We start from the raw sequence: 18,133 nt of genomic DNA on the forward strand, positions 1-18,133 counted from the left end.
ATACACACACACATTTATTAATGCGACAGAAATCTCTGTGCAAGTCTGTATTTTGTTTCCAAGTTGCGGCACACGCAGATTTGCCAGGATTTGGAAGCTGATTCAGGCACTGGCCTTGTCTAGACGAGACTATCGTAATTCCCTGACAAATGGCATTTTTTCCAGCTGCTTAAACGCCCTTCACAAATTGCTGTCTCCTCGTGTTTGCCGGCATCTAGGACAAACTTGAAAACTATTGCAGAATCGGGGCCGGGATGGACACCTTGTGCACACTCTTCTATTCATACACACAAAAAAGACATTTCTAAGCCGTGACTCAATGAAGCTACATTCCATGTCACAGAGCCAGGCTTTCCCAGATTGTCCTATCTCAGCTGCCTCTCAGGACTCTGAATCATACTCCCATCATTTCACAGTTCAAAGTATTCTTTCTCAGTGGTGACACACTGGAACAGACTGCCCAGGGAGGCTGTGGATGCCCCATTCCTGTAGGCATTCCAGGCCAGGATGGATGGGTTCCTGGGCAATCCAAACTACTGGCTGGCAGCTCTACCCATGGCAGGAGGTTGGACTGGATGTCCCTTCCAACCAAGCTGTTCTATGATCTCATGATTTACTCTGATTTACTCAGCTCCAGTGAAATCTTCTCTGAATTTCCTGTCCCCTTTGAAGGCACAGACGAAGCTCCTGACTCCTGTATGATATGGCAAACTTTTTAAGCCAACTCTTCTGGCTGAATTTTATATTGCCACAAAGCTGGAGGGGAAGATCTCTACAAATCCCAGCACACTTTCAATACGCTAGAAATGCAGCTATCTTTTTATTGCTGTATTAGGAAAACCCTCCTGGTGACAAGAAACAGAGCTTCATCCTCCAGCAGGTGTGTAAAACAGATACCAAAGAGATCCAGGAAGGAGAGAGAGAAAAGGGGAAGAAGAGGAGAAACCAACATAGAAGTATTCTCTTGAAATGTTGAGATGTTTATGTATCCAGGACTGGAAGCACTACTCAGGGACCGCAGGCTTCTAATGAAAAATCAGTTTCAATTGTCTGTAAGATTTTATTATTAAAAACCCAGCCCTACAGTGACCTGAAGACACATCTTCCACCCCCTACCCCCAAGCCATGGTTTGTAGTGCAGCTTGAATCTGACCTGATTCTTTTGTCAAACATCTCTTTATAACAGGCAAACTGCTTCAGCATGTTTTTAAGGCAAGGGCATCAAACCCCTTGCAAAAACACTGCTCTGGTTCTGTCACCGCTGTAATTAATGCAGTTCATCTTCATATGGGAAGGAAGGGCAGAAGCCCTGAGAGTGATCAGAAAGCAGTTGTGTATCTCATTTTTCTGCTGCTAAAAGGAGGTGTATGGAAAAAAACAGGGAGTGTTTTAACACTTGCTCACCTGCGTCAGCTCCTCTCCTCCTGCTCCCCCAGCCCACACCAACACACTTCCATTCTGCTCCCAGTGCCCGGATATCTTGGCAGGTTTCCTGAGATACGCAGTTAACTATTTTCTGGGGAGGAGGATGGTAATTGGGGAGATATTCTCCTTTTGATGTGCAGGGCAATTAAATCCTCAGTGAATGGGGGAGAAAATGAAGCATTCGGTGTCACTTGAAAGAAGGGATGTGTAGTGCCATTTCTGCTCACCAGTGTGAAATACAGAGGGGCACAAGGGCAGAACAGAGCTCTTTATGTTGCAGCCGGAGCTGCCTGCAGATGGAACAGCACAACAGCCCATTCAGAAGGAAAACTATACAATAGGTCATGAGAAAAACCTGTTGCTCCTGATTAAGTTTGCAAATACTGTATCTGTAGGGATTCGGAGACGTGGCTGTACCAGATGAACAGTCCCAACTGGAACTGGGGTGAGCAGCAATGCCACATCGCTCTGTTTGACCAAACAAGTATTCACCCAGTCATTCTCTCTTATTCCTTTGAACAAATTATCTAGGTACCAATTTTTCCATTCATTTGCTTAACTCTGAAGTAGTTATAAGAGTTAATAGCATACGAAAGCAAACTACCTGTGGAATTCATTCTACCTTCCCAAACTGCAGTACAAAGGATCAGAGGAATGGTAGGAGATCCCAGTTCTTCATTAAACATTGCAGATGGGATTTCAGGTCTGTGTAAAGGCAACTTTCTTATTAAACAGCATGGAAATCTGGGAAAAAAACATAGTGCTATTAGTTACAGTGTGGATCTTTAAGTTGCTTCTCAAGCTGTAAATGTACAGCATTGCAGGATAGGTGAGCACCTTTGCAAAATATCAAAGGTAGTATATATAGTATATAAAGGTAAGCCAGTATTATTATACCTGCAAAGATGAGAGGCCAAATTCACACGCAGGCCATAGGAAAGAAAACTATGACTGCAGAGAAGACCTCATTTTGGCTTTTCTGATTTAAGCTCAGTAAAGAAAAAGTGAGAAAAATTTATCTTAAGAACCTGATTCAAGAGTGCAAACGCCATTAACTCCCAGCAATGCCATACTATGTCCAACTCTCAGCCACCAAGACTGTGTGAGCACAAGTGGATCACAGTGCAAGGTCAGATCCAGACTCAGCCATACACAGCCCCAGGTACCCACAAACACAGTCATATGAATTTGCACGTGTAATGGGGATGGCAGGCTGAGTACATCTGGGAGTCAGCTATGGAGAAAGGCGGGATGCGATAGCTGCGGAGGAGGAGAGCTGAGCCATAATGCTAGAGATGCAAGGCACGCAGAGGAAATACCACAGCCAGGCAGTTTCTGCTCACGCTGCAGAATGTTTTTCACTGGGGCCTGAAGCTCGATGTCGAAACCAGGGGGAGATCTGTCACAGTGTGGAGTGGCAGCGAGGGGAGAGTCGAGAGCACCAGGCACGAGAAGTGGCTTTGAGTCAACACGAGCGAAAGGGCTGACATAGAAAGAAGCCATTCACTGACAGAAAGAAGGGAAAAAATTATTTGTTCAATCCTGTATGGATTGCGGAGCTTGGGCTTTTAAACGGACACTGGCACTCTTATACCACTAAGTATTTACTTTTCCTGTCCAGCTCATTTTTGTCATTACCGAGGACCCTCAAAGACTTACCTAAATCCAAGTGGGTTTACACTTTAACTCTCAATGTTAAACATCTTAAGAAGCCTCCCCTGCTCTTTACTGCTTCTACACCTGACATGGGGCTACGAGCAAACACACATCCAGAATGGCATGAAAAAGTGGGGAAAAATGAGTCAATTACTCGATAAGTCAATTATAGAATTAGATTGAAATCCATCTCCCTCACTGCATTTGCTCAATGAATCACGATTCTCTACCATGGGAAGAGCACCATTTTCTTTGGAGCGATGCTGCTTTCATTCAGCCCAGATATTAGCAGACAAAAACAACCAAGTGCTGCTTCCCAAAGCAGCTGCAATGAAACTCCTCCTGCTTTTCTGCAGAAGCACAGCATAAATTGAAGTCATTGCAGTTGGGTTACTTTCACTCATGTGTTATTGCACAACAGAAACGCAACGTGCAGGAATCTCCTGTATGAACCATGTGTTTATGGAAAACAGGCTGGTTGCAATAACAGCATGTACAAGAAGGCACTGTAAGATGCTATTTTATGCCATACCCTCTTTGCTTTGCATCTCCTTCCTTTCTTAAGATCAGTCAGAGGTGGGTCAATACGCAATGGACAGGGAACACAAATTACACCGCCGACTTGATATTCTGGATAGTATTTTATCCACCGACCTGTTTAAAAACAGCAGAAAAAAGTATTAATGGTGACCTCATTTTCTGCATCCAAAGTGACAAGCTTTTTGGCCTGTGCCCTACAACCTGCCTACATTTTTCCTCTCAAGCATTGCCAAGGAGGTATTCATACCTTTCCAAAAATGACATCTTGGGCTCCTGGATATACTGTTTCATGCACTGGTTAAATAAAATTAAAGAGAAATCAAACAGATCACAGCCATCTAGACGTGCTATTCCATTACAAACATTCTTTGGAAGCGCTATGGTTTGATGCGATGGTTTCCTTCATTTAATTTAAAATTACCTCAGGAATGTTAATCATCTCCCAGCAGTAAATCCCCACCATGCCAAGCCAAGGGCTTTGTGCTGTGGTTGTAGCACCTACAGCGGCCTTCTCCACAGTGATAGGGACGCTCAGGGATGAGGTGGTCTACTTACAGAAAGGCAAAAAGAGAGGGTAATTCCAACTCTATGTCTCATAATCTACCATAACACCACAAAGTGCTGCACAAAACTCTGGTCAGTGATATCTCCTTACCCTGCCATGGATCCTTTCCTGCTGAAGATCCCAGCTTTGGGAGGACACCTCACATGGCCTGGATGTGCTCTCATAGAGCTGCTATGCTTCAGCTAAGGCATTACAGCCCCCCAGGCGTGATGTTAGCCCCGTGCAAAGGCAAGTGATGAGAATCAGCAAAACATTCCTTCGTTGCAGCTTACGTGACGTTGAAATGCATCTCCGTTGCAGAAGGAGCGCACACAAGGTCTGCTCCAAATCTGTGTTGACGCTGAGAAATCTGAGTGTGCCTGAGCCCCAGCTCTCACGTTTAGCACGGCTGATGAACGCGGAGTTCTCCTGTACACATCTGTCACACATCTGAGGTGTGACGGGAAGAAATACGACGATAGCCAATGCTCTAACCGTGGAATCTCACATAAGGTTAACAAGAAAACAAGTTTGGACTTGACTGCATGGACTCAGGCTGCCAAACAACTTGAATTTTCAGAGTAAAAACACTTGTGCAAGCAATGGGAACAGGCACTGAGACTGACTTCAGAGCTTGCCATGAGGGAAAAGAGGAGAGAATGAAAGTCAACTTTCTTTTCTATCTCAGTGGGAAGATGGGGCCAGGAGTGGATGGAGTGCCTTTGCCAGGAGGGATATTGTTCTTTTCACACATATCCCTTCGAAAAACCATGGAGAAGAAGGAGGGAAGCATACTTGTACTGCAGAGCAAAGCGCTCTGCCGATCTGTGTTTAATTTGGAAGAGAAAACAGAGTGCCAAATAGGAGTGGGATCATTTGTGGGACACGGGAATGAACTGTTTCTTCAGCAGAAGAGATTTCTGAAAGGAACTGTTCTAGGCTTGGAGAAATGCCTCCATGGCAGCCAAAGAGTCCAGAAGGAGCATTAATGGTGGTTGTTTGTGCAGAGCAGAGCAAGGGGCTGGAGACAAGGCTTAATGGCTTGGAGGTGGAGCATGAATGCCATATTCCAAGTAGGAAAAGCAGCATTAAAGGTCTAGAAAAAGGCTATCCAGCCTTGCAGGAAGACACAGTTCTGCTTAGGAAAGTGGTCTCCGTCACAGCTATGTGTTGAGGAGAGCCCCACACCACTCTGCCTCATGCTGCAGTTCCTATTTATCTCAGAGTGGATCCATGCCTTGGTGCTGGATGATCACAACAGCAAAACCATTCATTTTACAGAACCAGCCAAAATCCACCGAGTGCCACAAGAGGTAAAATGAGAGAGCAGCTGTGAATACAGCCCAGCTTTTGTTTGAAAGAATACTGCAGTACTTTCAGTATCTTAAGGAGCTGATGTCATGATGTAGATACAGCACTCAAACCTGAAATGAGCCCATGGATGGGGCCCTGGGCTGCCTGAGCTGGAAGGGCAGCTAGTCCATAGCAGGTGAGGGGCTGGGTGGGCTTAAGGTCCCTTCCAACCCAACTGTGCTGTGATTCTAGGGCAATGAAGGCAATATGAGCAGTGCCAGCCCCACCAAATGGCATAGCCCAGATTGCTTCCAAGAAGTCACTACAGCAGACAGACACCTCGCATTTCTGGAAATACACTTAGTTGCATACCACGATCCAGAACAGCCTCAGCTTGTTGTGCCATTGAGGCTGTGCCTCACCTACAGGGAACATAAACCTCACTGACTTCCAACTATCCAGCAGGGAGAAACTGCAGCACTGCTGAACTGGCTTGTGTTCATTTCTCCTGACCTCACAGTGAGAATAAATACATCGAACATCAACAGGAGTCCAGGCATTAGTTTAAGCAGACCCTATTTAATTACTAAAAATAGATGCTATGGAAAATCCTTGTGCTTTAAGTATCGCAGTTTTGGGCTAAATTCCAGAGGCTGTTACAACTGACAATGTGAACATTTGTTAAGCAGCATTGCAGGCCACATCCAGCCGATTGGGGACTCTAAAAATGTATGTTTTACTAATGAATTTCATGCAGGCTGTGCCAAATCCACTAGTTTATTTGGGCACATTCGTGTAAATTGCACATTGAGTTGAAGTAGAAATAAAATTCTTCAACTTTCCTGAGCTGTGGAATAAAGGGGATGTGTGCTCTGGGTCGAGGAGCACATTGGGTATATTGAATGAAGGTCTTGAATGCTTTGAGGAGGGTTTGTTATGGCTTGCTTAGGTCTCTGATGTTTTAGAATGGATTTGGGGAGGTTTTGTTTGAGAAGAAAACAGGTTTTTTTCTTTCTTTCTTTTTTTTTTTTTTAAGCAATCTGAAATAAATGCTAAATGGCAGAATATCATCTGCACTCATAAGAAAACATGCTTGGAGTTCAACGTTGGGCTCTACCAATTCAAGGACATGAGGGAGAGAGGGAGGGCTGTTGCTCTGCCTGGCACTGCCCTCATCCCTCTCCAACAAAGCACCTTCCTCCCCATGACATGCAGTTCCCACATTGAGCACACAGGGAAACTCACTGCTCCTCTTCCTTGTGTAAGAGACAGGAAAATCCAGTTGTGCTGGGGTGAGCGGGGATCAGCAGGCACACACAACGCCTGCACTTACAGCATCGCTCCATCCCCACCTCGGGACCTCAATCAGACAGAGAGAAAGCAGAAGTATTACCAGTTTGTGAGAGCAGTCAGCATTTCCAGCTGAAAACTTGTTCCTTAGGCACAACGTAAGCAGGGAAGAAAACCCCATTTCATTCAGTTTGTCACCCTCCTTTGATTAAGTCTTAGTTTCTTCCGCGTTTTCCCCCTCTCCATCCCTCAGCCCTCCTTCCCTTCTCACAATTCCCAGATTGTGCTGCCAATAACAATGCCACAGCTGAAAGGCCATTATGCAGATTCATGAATACATAATTCAAATCCAAGCCCCCACCAACAGTTGCACTTACTTTTTAACCCCATTGTCGGCCGAACGGCGACGTTCTGCTGCAACAGCAGCCGAGGGAACCACGACACACACAGGTTTTCCCACAGCCTTTCGGCCCTGCTGCAGCCTAATCCCATTGAGAGCATTGATGCCTGCAGCACAATGCAGCATCCCCACCGCGGCCGGGGATGGCCACAGCTCAGCTGTGCCAGTGAATGCCCAGTCTGGGCTTTGGGATGAGACGAAAACTCTCTGAGACACTGCCCAGCCTTAAGGAGGGAACTGCTGTGAGAAACTTTTGTTCTTATAACATTTTTGGTATTATTGGGAATGGTTTTAAACTGAGACAGGGGAGGTTTAGGTTGGATTTTAGGAGGAAGTTTTTCACCCAGAGGGTGGTGACGCACTGGCACAGGTTGCCCAAGGAGGCTGTGGACGCCCCATCCCTGCAGGCATTCAAGGCCAGGCTGGATGTGGCTCTGGGCAGCCTGGGCTGCTGGTTGGTGACCCTGTACACAGCAGGGGGGTTGGAATTGGATGATCATTGTTGTCCCTTTCAACCCAGGGCACTCTATGATTCTATGATATGATTCTACCATTATTGTTATATTTCAGTTACCCCCTTTTAATTGAGCCAATAAAAGCCTATTTCTGCAATGCAGCCCCCTTAGCAATTCACAGCCAGCTCCATTCTCCTCTGAAGACCAAAGAAGGCTCAGCCTAAGGGTAACTTTGGCACTTCAGTTGAACCACAATAACGAGGTGCCTTTTGCCCATTTCCAGACAAATGCAACTCTTGGTGCTCTGCAAAGATCTCGCAAAAGAGAATGAGATAACCAACTCTTTAGTGAGCGGATTAATAGATTGTGAAAAGCCTGTCTCAAAAATTCAGCACAAGCGTTTCCGATGGCCCACAGACAAATGAATGATGGGCTGATCTTTATTAAGTTTTACACAAAGGTGAATTAGTGTCTTTTGCTATGGCAACGGCAATAAAAGGATACAGAATGACTCCGAAATGTCCCGGCTGTCTGGGGAAATTGGTTGACATTCTGAGAGCCTATTCAACCAGGAAAGGGGTTCATTGTGTGCACTTCCCCCAGGTTGAGTGTGCCAGTCACATGTGCCACCGTGGTCAGCTGCTGGCTGGGGAAAGGACAAGATGAGTAGGAAAAAGTGGAGCTCAGATCCCCATATAATGGGACTTTGGAGGGAAAAAATCCCATTTGACTTCTTGATACATCATAGAGTCCTTAAGATTGGAAAAGACCATTAAGATCATCCAGCCCAAACACCAGGCCCACTAGATGGATCGGTCTTTCCTCATAAAAATTCAATGCCCTTTTCCAACCAATGATCATTACCATTTACAGATCTCAGTGCTCAGAGACTTGGCTAGTGATATCAGAACTATCTAAATAGATAGAAAGGGTACCCTCATTCATACTGTGGAAGGAGTAAACTTGCAATAAACACAAGAGATTGAACATTTTGGTCAGTGAACACTGTAGTGGTGGACCAGGCTTTTGCTTTCACTGAAGAACCTTGCCCCTTGTGTAGCAAAATGCAGCCTTTATTCCTCCCAACTTTAAGGTTAAAATGCTATTAATTTTCCACAAGGACATGAATCTTAGCTCAGCCAGTTCCTCTTACTCAGCTTTACATGTATCCAGCTGCACTGCACACAGCATCACAGCAGAACATCACGACAGCTCCATCTCCATGGAGCCCTTTGCTACCAAACAAAGTTGGAAAACACTTCATGAAACAAGCAAAAATCAACAGCAAGGAGTGATGAAGGAGGGGACGAAAACAAAGCACTCTATGTCACAGCCCTGTGGCTTTAATCAATACAAATAAAGAGTAATTTCCCCCGAAGGAAAAATGTTCTGTACCTTTTCATTTTATTTCTTTGGGAGTTGATAGGAGCTGAGGGAAAAGGCACTGGACTTGAAAAGAGTTTTCAACCTCTTATTTACTCAAACCTAGTCAATGCTGTCTTAGCTGCTGCTTCATTACTGTCTTACCTTACTTGAAATTCTTCCAGACACTTTGATAGATGGATCTGCTAAGTGGTCCAGCATCACTTTTTCTTCCTATGGAGCTATCAACAGAAAACACTCCTAAAACGCAGATCTCCCAAATACTGGGGGTAAAAAAAGCCCTTTCAGAATAGCAGCTGCACGCTGCATATGTGCTATGTTTACGGAAAGAGTAAACATGAAAAACAGACACATTTGGTTTTCATTCACTTTGACTGACCCACGGAGCACTCCCTAGAGATGACAGGCAGGTCAGCCCATACATTTTCAAATAAATATGCATTATTTAATCTGTACATCCTCTACTAGAAGAACAGAAAGTTCTGTGGCTAAATATTTCTCAGCAGACACCCAGGAAAAGCCCCAAACTGACACAGTTGTGGACTCCTTCAGCAGAGGGCAGCCACTGTACCAGCACATCCACATGCACAATCTTGCATAAACCCGCTTTAGGAGACAGAAGGAGCTCACATTGCAAGAGGTGGAGGCTCAGACACAACACACTGAGTAACAGCTTACTCTGCAAGGAGTGTCCCTGCAGCCAACAGATGAAATCATGGACTTAGGTGCTACTGAACACAGCTATCACAATTTGGTCCACAATTCCTGCTTGTCAGAGTTCTCATTCCCAGTTCTTCTCCCCATCCAGTCCTCAGACAAGCTAAGAAATTTTGTCATTGAAGTGTGAACTTTCCTTTTATCGGTGCTCTTTATAGCAACGAAAACCTGGAAACTCCTGAAGCAGGTGCCAAAAATGTGGTCCTATTGATTACAGCCAAAACGTTGTACATTTCTAAGCCCCCAACAGCAAATTGCAATGCTAGACCACAGCACGGTATCCTGGCTCTCACGTCATCCACCCCATCCACACATTTCTCCCAGTGCTGCTCATGTGCTCTATGAGCCCAAACACGGTGCCACAAGAGGTGCCCATTGCCAACAGGTTGTGCTGCCCTCAGCTGTTCTTGCTGGGTCACACTTTGATGTGTGATGCAATTCTGGTTCTGTTTTCCCTTCTGCCAATCACGGTGATTATTTTGTTTTTGCTTCAAAAGATGCTCAAGTAGCACCCAATTCAAGTCCCCTCTTTGCTTTGAAATGTGAAAATGCCACCTTTGCTCTCCACAAAGAGGTAGCTGGAAGCGCATGAGGACAGCCCTGATGTGCACCAATTTATCTTAACTCCCCAAACTCAAGCCAACTGCTCTCAGTAACATTCCACTGAGGAGGTGATATTGATGAAACTCAGCCAACTACAAGAGCAAAATTCCTTTTTCCAATTAGATGTTTTTAACATCTCCAAAACACAGTCCCATCCTATGACAACATCTTGAATTAATTGAGCTACAGGCAATTCTCATTCTCTTTGTGTACTATGAAATGTAGGAAACACAGATGCTGTCTGTTTAAACTGTCAAACAAGTTTCCTGATGGTAGCTATCATGTCTGCTGCAGACTGTTGGTTTAGCAAATGTTGAGAATGCAAAGTTGGAACATGTGCGCAAAATATTCCAAGCTATAAACATCAGAATCATTAGAAGCTTCTTGAAGGTCTGTACCAATGTTATGAGAAGAGCTGTGTCTGCTCTGGCCATTTCGCTGAAGGGATTCAAGCTGACCTGACCACATCTATTGCGAAAAGCCTCATTACCCAAAGCACGAAACCCTCACTTAAAATGGCGGGCAGGTTACAAAACTGGTCGGAGTGCAAAGCTTTCCACTTTCCTTTGTTCACATTGACAGCAAAATAAATACTACAGGTAGTTCACGGCTTCTCCTGTTATTACACTCCTTCACAAATACAAGGATTAACTCAGCAAGAAAACAGTATCCAGACATTACCTTCCCACACTTGCGCTGCAGTACGTGGTGATTCCTTGACCTACAAAAGTTTCCTATTCAGAAAAAAAGATGCAAAGACAGGTAGGTGTTGCATCTGTAGCATCGCTGTATGGGTCGGGAGGCTGGAAGCCTCATTGTACAATGAAATACGCTAATAAACAATGGTACAGAGAGGTTTGAAAGTGATTCCAGATGCTGGCCAGAACAGGAGCAGGAAAACCTCTTTGTTATATCAGAATGAAACTTTTTATGAAGTATCCAACCATGAGAGCCTAGCAGGAGTGAATGCAGGACCTCTGCTGAGGACAGACTGCTGGCTTCCCAAACCACTACATCATTTCTGCTCAATGCAGAGTACGAAGGAAGGATTGCTCTCTGTGGAACCTGTTCAGATGAGACCTCAGGCTGGCCGAAGGCCAGAGCATCAGCAACAGATACCCAGCTCCTTCTGCAGTGTCAGCTCCAGGGAGAAAAATAATGGAGCTAAAGGAGACCTAAATCCTCAGTAGACACATTCTTGTGTCAACACATAAAGGTTGGGGCATCCTCTAAAGCAAAGCAGCTTGGGTTTTTCACGCGTTGAGGTGTGAGAAAACAGAACAGTCCACTCTCATTAGCAAGAAAGGAGAGCACTCCTTACATCCAGCAAAACGGGCAGCAATGCTTTTATCCCTATTTCTGATGCGTAACCTTAGGGATATAACGTGTCTGGAGCATGGGCACAGCATACGACTGTAAAGCATATTTTACACCTTTGATTTTCATGATATTACTTTTCTTTAAAACTGCCCTCTATAGTTCTCAGAGCCTCTATAAGGGCATAAAGCCCTTCTGCACTCAGTGGACCAGATTTGACAGCTGCTTACCTGCCATGCAGTCACAGCGCGACTCAAAACTATGGGATACTGTGATACCAAAAGCACTTGGAAGTGCCAGCAAATAGAAAAATAAGGTGCCCACCACGAGGAGAGTCGTGACATTGTAAAGCTGGATCAATGTACATTGTGCTGTTCATAAGACTTAATGAAACAATTACAGCTCTCCCGTTGATTGCCTTTGTTTTGTACCATAAATCAATAGATTATTAACTGTAAATGTCAATGCGTTCTTTGCTTCCTAAGAGGTCACTCTGCGAGGTAATAATGAAGAACACACCGCTTGACTGAATATGCTCTTGAATTGCCAGCTACAGATGAATGTAGCAGTTTCTAAAGAGCCTATAGAAATAAAAGCAGCTTCTTCGTGCAGAGGAAAAACTGAAAACACTGGTAAAAAGAGCAAAAAGCTCAAACCAACCCAAGAGTTATGAATGGAAAAACCACCTCTTAAAACTACAAACTAAAATCAGTGTGCAAAGAAACTGCATTCCTGGTTGTAGATGGGAAGTATATTTCGACAGCTTCGCTCCTCTTGGTAGAGTGAGTTTCTGTTATAAGAGTTCAGCCATGTCAGAATCACCCACACTTGTCCATGAACACTGAAGGATTTAAAGAGTTGCCAACTGAAGAAGGTATTGATTTGAAAGGAGAAGTGTTAGTAATGAGACCAGCAGGAGTTTACAACATCCAAAGCTGGAGTTGGGTCAGTAGCAGACTGAAGCCACTGAAGGCTATAATGCCACTATAGTGAAAGTAAAGCATCATTCAGTCCTAGCATCAACAGCTGACTCTTAAATTTGCAGAATTCTGCTTAGACTTTGGTCCTACTGAAGTCCCTGGTGGGGTTTCCAATGGTGGCACTGCTGATGCTGATAGGTCTAAGGGTCAGAAATGTACTCAATTTCACATAGGCCTCCAACTCTTGAGAGAAAATAAATAACCAGGCCTGATTTCCAGACCTTACAACATTCTAACTCTTGTCCCCGTGACTGCACCCAAGGCAGCTCAGAAAGGAGCGTTTTATCTGGGTTTTTATGGGCTGCAAAAAATGTCAGGGATGAGGACACTCTCAGTCGGAGGACACATGCAAGCAGCTGTCACTGCTTCGTCTTCCAAGTTTCTGGGCACCAGAATAATTTATATGTATGAGGAATAATAAATACAATTTGGAACTCATTTTTTTCCCCCAAGTGCTCTGTCTTTGCTTTAATCTTGAGCAACAGAGACGAGTATCATATTCACAAAACAAATGGGTTGCAGTGCCCTTGGCAGTGAAGAGAAGCATTGCAGTCTCCTGACCTCTAAGTTCACTGTGTTAATAGAAACCTTATTTTGGCAACATTTCATTCCCTGCATAGGTGAGAAAGGAATTCTGACATGAAAACAACTTAGGTTAAAAAGAAGAGGCATAAGGAGGAAAAAGAAAAATAATGACAATTTGTTCTAGCTTTCACAATCAACACACTGGAAACCTTGCCAAGAAACCTTGCTGACAAAGAGATTAATTTGTGTGGATTTGGGGGCAGGCGTGAACTGAGCAGTAATCCCTTTTTAATATATATATATATATATATACATTAATATATATGTGTGTAATAGTACAAGTCAGCTTCTGAAAAGAGAGGGCATCCACACCCTCCTTGTGCAACCTGTTCCAGTGCATCACTACAACAACATCCAAAGCACTCTGAGGGATGCAGCTCTGCCACCTGGGCCCTCCTTATGCATTTCACAGATCTTTGTTCCAGTATAATTTACCTAAGAAATCTAATATTCAAATACTTGTCTGGAAAATAACAACTAAAAGCTGTTATAAAAAATTGCTTCATTCACCTTTGTCAGCCTCACCTGAATGTTCTTTTTCCCCTGATATGCCACAGTTAGCACAGGGCAAAAAACAAAGCTCCGTATGAGTTAATAGGAGATGTAAAAGTCTCAGGCAAGGCATAACATCAGTGCTTTGCAAGCTGGAATGTGCCCCCTGGTGGCTGCAGCTCAGAACCTTGAGACAAAAAAACTGTGGTTTCAGTGTTATTTAATTTTAACGTGCTTTAGTAAAACATGGTTCTTCAGTCAGGAAGGCAGGATGCCCCAGACCGGAGGGGAACAAAGAGAGGAGCAGCACCGTGCTCAAGTCCCATCCAGCTGCACTTGTTTGCTCCTATGCAAGCACGGACGGTGCATTTCAACCTAATTCACCCTTAAATTTAGAGATTTTTGCTGCTTACCTGCTAGTTCTTCTCTGAACAGCAGCCACCTTTTGCTCCTTTTTGCCACTCAGGACCACCAGCAGCCAGCTCAGCTCCTTGCTGTGCTTCCAGAGGGCAGCCATAGTCTGGGCTTGGAAAGCCTCCACTGCTTCAGCTCACTGAATAAAACAAATTATTTGGCAAGTGGAAATGTAATCTATCTGGCTTTTCTTTATGCTCGGTATGTGATGTTATAAGCAAGAAGCTCTGAAGGTCCAGCTCTATAAACGTGGTGGCTGTGATATGAAGCTGCCGTGCTTCTGGAAAGCACTGATTGCCCTGAAATGTGGTGATGGTCTCCATCCTAAGAACTGTCTGCACCCTTCGCAGTTCAGTCCTGGGCTGCTTATTTCAGCCCATTGGAAATGGTATATATAACCTAATTAAAGTCAGTAGCCCTATTTACTCACCCAATGTGAAAAGCCTACAGCTTTATTTTATTCAACCCAGAGGAAAAAACCAAACAGAGCTTCTGTTTCAAGGCATACAAGTAAACTCTTAGCTACATCACATAGATAGAAGATTTAGTTCTAAGATACGGGCAAACTTTCTGAATTGATTTGCACACCTTCTAATCCCTGCTGCTCTTTGACTTCTCCAGTTTTGCTGCTCACTGGACACTTCTCAACACTCAGGGTAATTCATTCCTACAAAGTAAGACAGAAGTCACACTCAAAGCTGTGTATTATTTATAATAACTCACAGAGACTAGAAACAGCTTTATTTGCTATACTTACAAGTCAAACAGGTCTGCTGAAAAGCAATTACAAACTCAACATGCGAGTTCTTTTGCATCCACTGCAATGTGTTGATGCTGGAAATGCATGAGCTCCCCACTTACTTCCAATTAAAACCAAGCATGATGGGTTTTTTAGGCATGGGTCACAGCTCTGCATTTTCATACCACCATTTTATGCTCATTTAGCAATAGATAACAAGGCAACCTGACTTTAGGGATTAACTTTCACGAACTAATTACACTAAAAAAAAAGTCCTTATGAAGTATTATATGCTAAATTAAATATCTTCAGCGATTCTCAGTGAAATCTCATTAAATAAAATTAAAGTAGCAGTGAATTTTCAGCTCCACTGAAATCAATGCCAGTGCTTTGAGAGTTTTGTCTTCAGGACTGTTCAGCTTCTGAAACAGCACTGGAAAATACTGTGCTAACGTCCTGCTAAAGCAGCACCAACAAAGCACATCAGATAGAAGCGTGATGGATCTGATGAGCTCAAGTCCTGAATTCATCTCAATTTTGACTCTTTTTTAATATTATCTCATTAAGAACCGAAAGCCCGCCCTGCTGCAGTTTCAGTGAAGGTCAGAAAATGAAAAAGCACCATTTTGGAACTCACAGGAAATGGTCATTTATGTTTTGTTGTCACACCAATGACAAGTTCAAGTTGTACTCTGTTGTACTTATTTTTATACATACCTCACTTTTCTTTGACTGCAGCCCTTAAAAGCTCCCAGTGAGAAAAGAGGATCAGGGAAAAAAAGTCTGTTACATACTTAGAAGGCAAATCAGCAATAAACGTTGGGCACAGAGGACAGAGTTCTTCCAAGCTCTGGCTGTTAACATAGTTCTGCTCCCTTGTAATTCAAAGAATGGCTTGGGTTGGAAGGGGACTCATCGATCACAAACCTCCAACCCCCTGCTGCATGCAGGGCTGCCAACCTCCATATCTAATACTAGACCAGGCTGCCCAGTGCCCCATCCAACCTGGCCTTGAGCACCTCCAGGGTTGGGGCATCCGCAGCCTCTCCGTACAGCTGTGCCAGCATCTCACCACTCTCTTGGTAAAGAACTTCCAGGTTCAGCAAGTCCTTCAGTAAATGAGTTTTATTACCTTTAAGATTCTGAAAGTCATAGTGGATTTTCTTTGCGCCTTTTGACTGATTTTATATCACACAAAAAGGATTTTCTCATTCATTTTGTTTTGGGCATCACCAGGTTTCAACAGTATAGGCAGACAATGTTACACCATTTGTGTAACAAATGTGGACATTTTACCCACAGAAAACAACTCCTTATGATGGCCATAAATAGCAGTTAGTGGTCTCATAGCAGTAGGCTTAGATGAGATGTGGGCAGACACAGACTGTACAGCACACAGACCTCGCTGTTCCAGATAATGAGCGTATATCCAGGTAACAAGACTGTCGGAAATAACCAATTTCATTGCAAAGTGGCAGCAGATTGAAACAATAGATAGCAATTAACATGTTTTAAACTTACTGATGAGCCTACACTCATCACCTGTAATGCTGCAGTGACCAAACTGACATGGGAATAAACAAATCCCAACGCACCTGAATCTCAACATTCCTGTGGCTGTTTCACATACAAATCAATGCTTAATGATACTGGCCAAGGGTTCAAAATTAAATCAAGCCCACGACTGACACAAGACATAACCTTCAGAGATTCAAGTTGAATTTGATTTTGGGGAACGAGAAACATGTACACATATATTCTTGACTAAGATTCTCCTTCTTCACAGGTTAACAGGAAACTTCAGGTTGATTCAAGGTAAATAGTAGCTCCTGTCACCCATGATAAGCAAATTACAAACACATTGGGATTGTTATATGTTGCTGAATATAAAAGCCATATTATTTCCCTTGTATGACTTGATGCATTTTACTAATGACAGCGTTAGCATATCAGTAATAAAGTGCTTTGATAACGCATCACATCTTTCTGTTTCCAAGAGGAATATTCAGCTGAAGATGTGAATAACCCGTAGGCCACTGTGGCATAAAGCAGAACAGCCACAAAGACTGAGGAATAGGATACGCAAGTCTCCCCATACAACTGTGCTGATAAAACTGCAACAAGCACCAGCAGTGGTACCTTATATAGTTTTTAGCATAGCTCTGAAATGTGCACTAAAGAGCTGTAAGCCGAATATCCCAAATTCCATTTCACATCAGTGACGTGCATTAAAATATCCACTCTTTAGATAAAGGATAAGGCTTAAACAGACAAACAACAACAACAACAAAACCTCTCAGAGCTCCCTGACACTTGGCTGCATCTCTTTGGTAAATTTACAGTGCAACTACTCTGCTTTATCTGAGAAAAGGGAGGTTGTCCAAAGTGCTGCATCTCCTGCCACTGAGAACCAACTACGATTCCTTGCTCAGTACAATCTCAGATGCTTACCTGCTATATTAAACTACTGAAGAATGAGCACTGAAAATAATTTCTTCCTGTTCTTAAATACACTGTTGAAATATAATTAAACCATGCCAGGTTTCCTATTGGAAAGTAACTGCACATCTCAGTTCTCTTGCGATAGTTTAGGAACATATAAACGTGAGTACAAATTTAATGTCAATTTCATATAGCAGACAGCCAAGCTGCTATTTGAAAACACTTGCGATTTAATTATCATTAACAGAGACTTAGCCAACCTTTGTCTGCAGAAAAAAAAAAAAAAAACACCTGTTTTCCATTTTGTTTAGATACTTAGGATTACTCAAAATGCAAAGAAAGGCAAGAACTATTTAATTAAAATGTACTGCAAGCACATTTTTCCAAGCTTATATTGCTAAAGCCTTGCTGTATTGTTAAAAGTTTCATTGGAGTTGTCTTTAAACTCAGTTCCGTGTATTCACACAAGCCTAGTTATATACCTGTACTTCATATTGTCATGTAGTAGGCATACCAACACACAGCTACATTACATCATCCAGTGGCAGTGCAATAAATGATGGTTGTGCCATCAAAGTGTCGTTTGATGGTTTTTCAACTTCTAAACAACAACATTCTTTCTGAACACGTCTGTCCAACCAAACTTGCATATTGCTGAACGCTGGCTTCATCGCTCGGCCCCTTCCTCCTCTTCTTATACACACTGTAAGGCATCACGGTTCTCTTGTGAAGTACTCTGACTCTGCCCAGTTCCTTAATGTGATCTTCATCAACTGCAAAGAGAATCAGAGGCAATAAATATTAGTTACATACGTTGTCTCTATGACCTCAATTTTCACAATTAACCTCAATGTGCAT

At 43.4% G+C, this 18,133-nt stretch overlaps 1 protein-coding gene and 1 long non-coding RNA gene across 7 annotated transcripts in view; both read right to left on the reverse strand.

Annotated features, from left to right (window-relative positions):
* Nucleotides 1-9,010: 9,010 nt before the first annotated feature.
* Nucleotides 9,011-15,819, reverse strand: LOC107316241. The gene is made up of 2 exons (XR_001556251.1): nt 14,683-15,819; nt 9,011-14,233 (listed from the first exon to the last, which is right to left on the reverse strand). It is a non-coding gene; the product is annotated as an uncharacterized LOC107316241 (long non-coding RNA).
* A 121-nt stretch (nt 15,820-15,940) lies between these two features.
* Nucleotides 15,941-18,133, reverse strand: part of ATE1 (arginyltransferase 1) — a 56,428-nt gene continuing 54,235 nt past the window's right edge. For 4 of the 6 annotated variants that reach the window (XM_015867500.2, XM_015867496.2, XM_015867495.2 and 1 more), the window contains one exon: nt 15,941-18,048. In XM_015867500.2, coding sequence (XP_015722986.1) covers nt 17,870-18,048 — 179 coding nt within the window. In that variant the 3' untranslated portion in view covers nt 15,941-17,869. The remainder of the gene's footprint in view (nt 18,049-18,133) is intronic. The other 2 variants (XM_015867503.2, XM_015867498.2) reach the window with 1 other exon arrangement.

Source organism: Coturnix japonica, chromosome 6 (genome assembly GCF_001577835.2).
Source record: "Coturnix japonica isolate 7356 chromosome 6, Coturnix japonica 2.1, whole genome shotgun sequence".
Classification (NCBI taxonomy): Eukaryota; Metazoa; Chordata; class Aves; order Galliformes; family Phasianidae; genus Coturnix; species Coturnix japonica.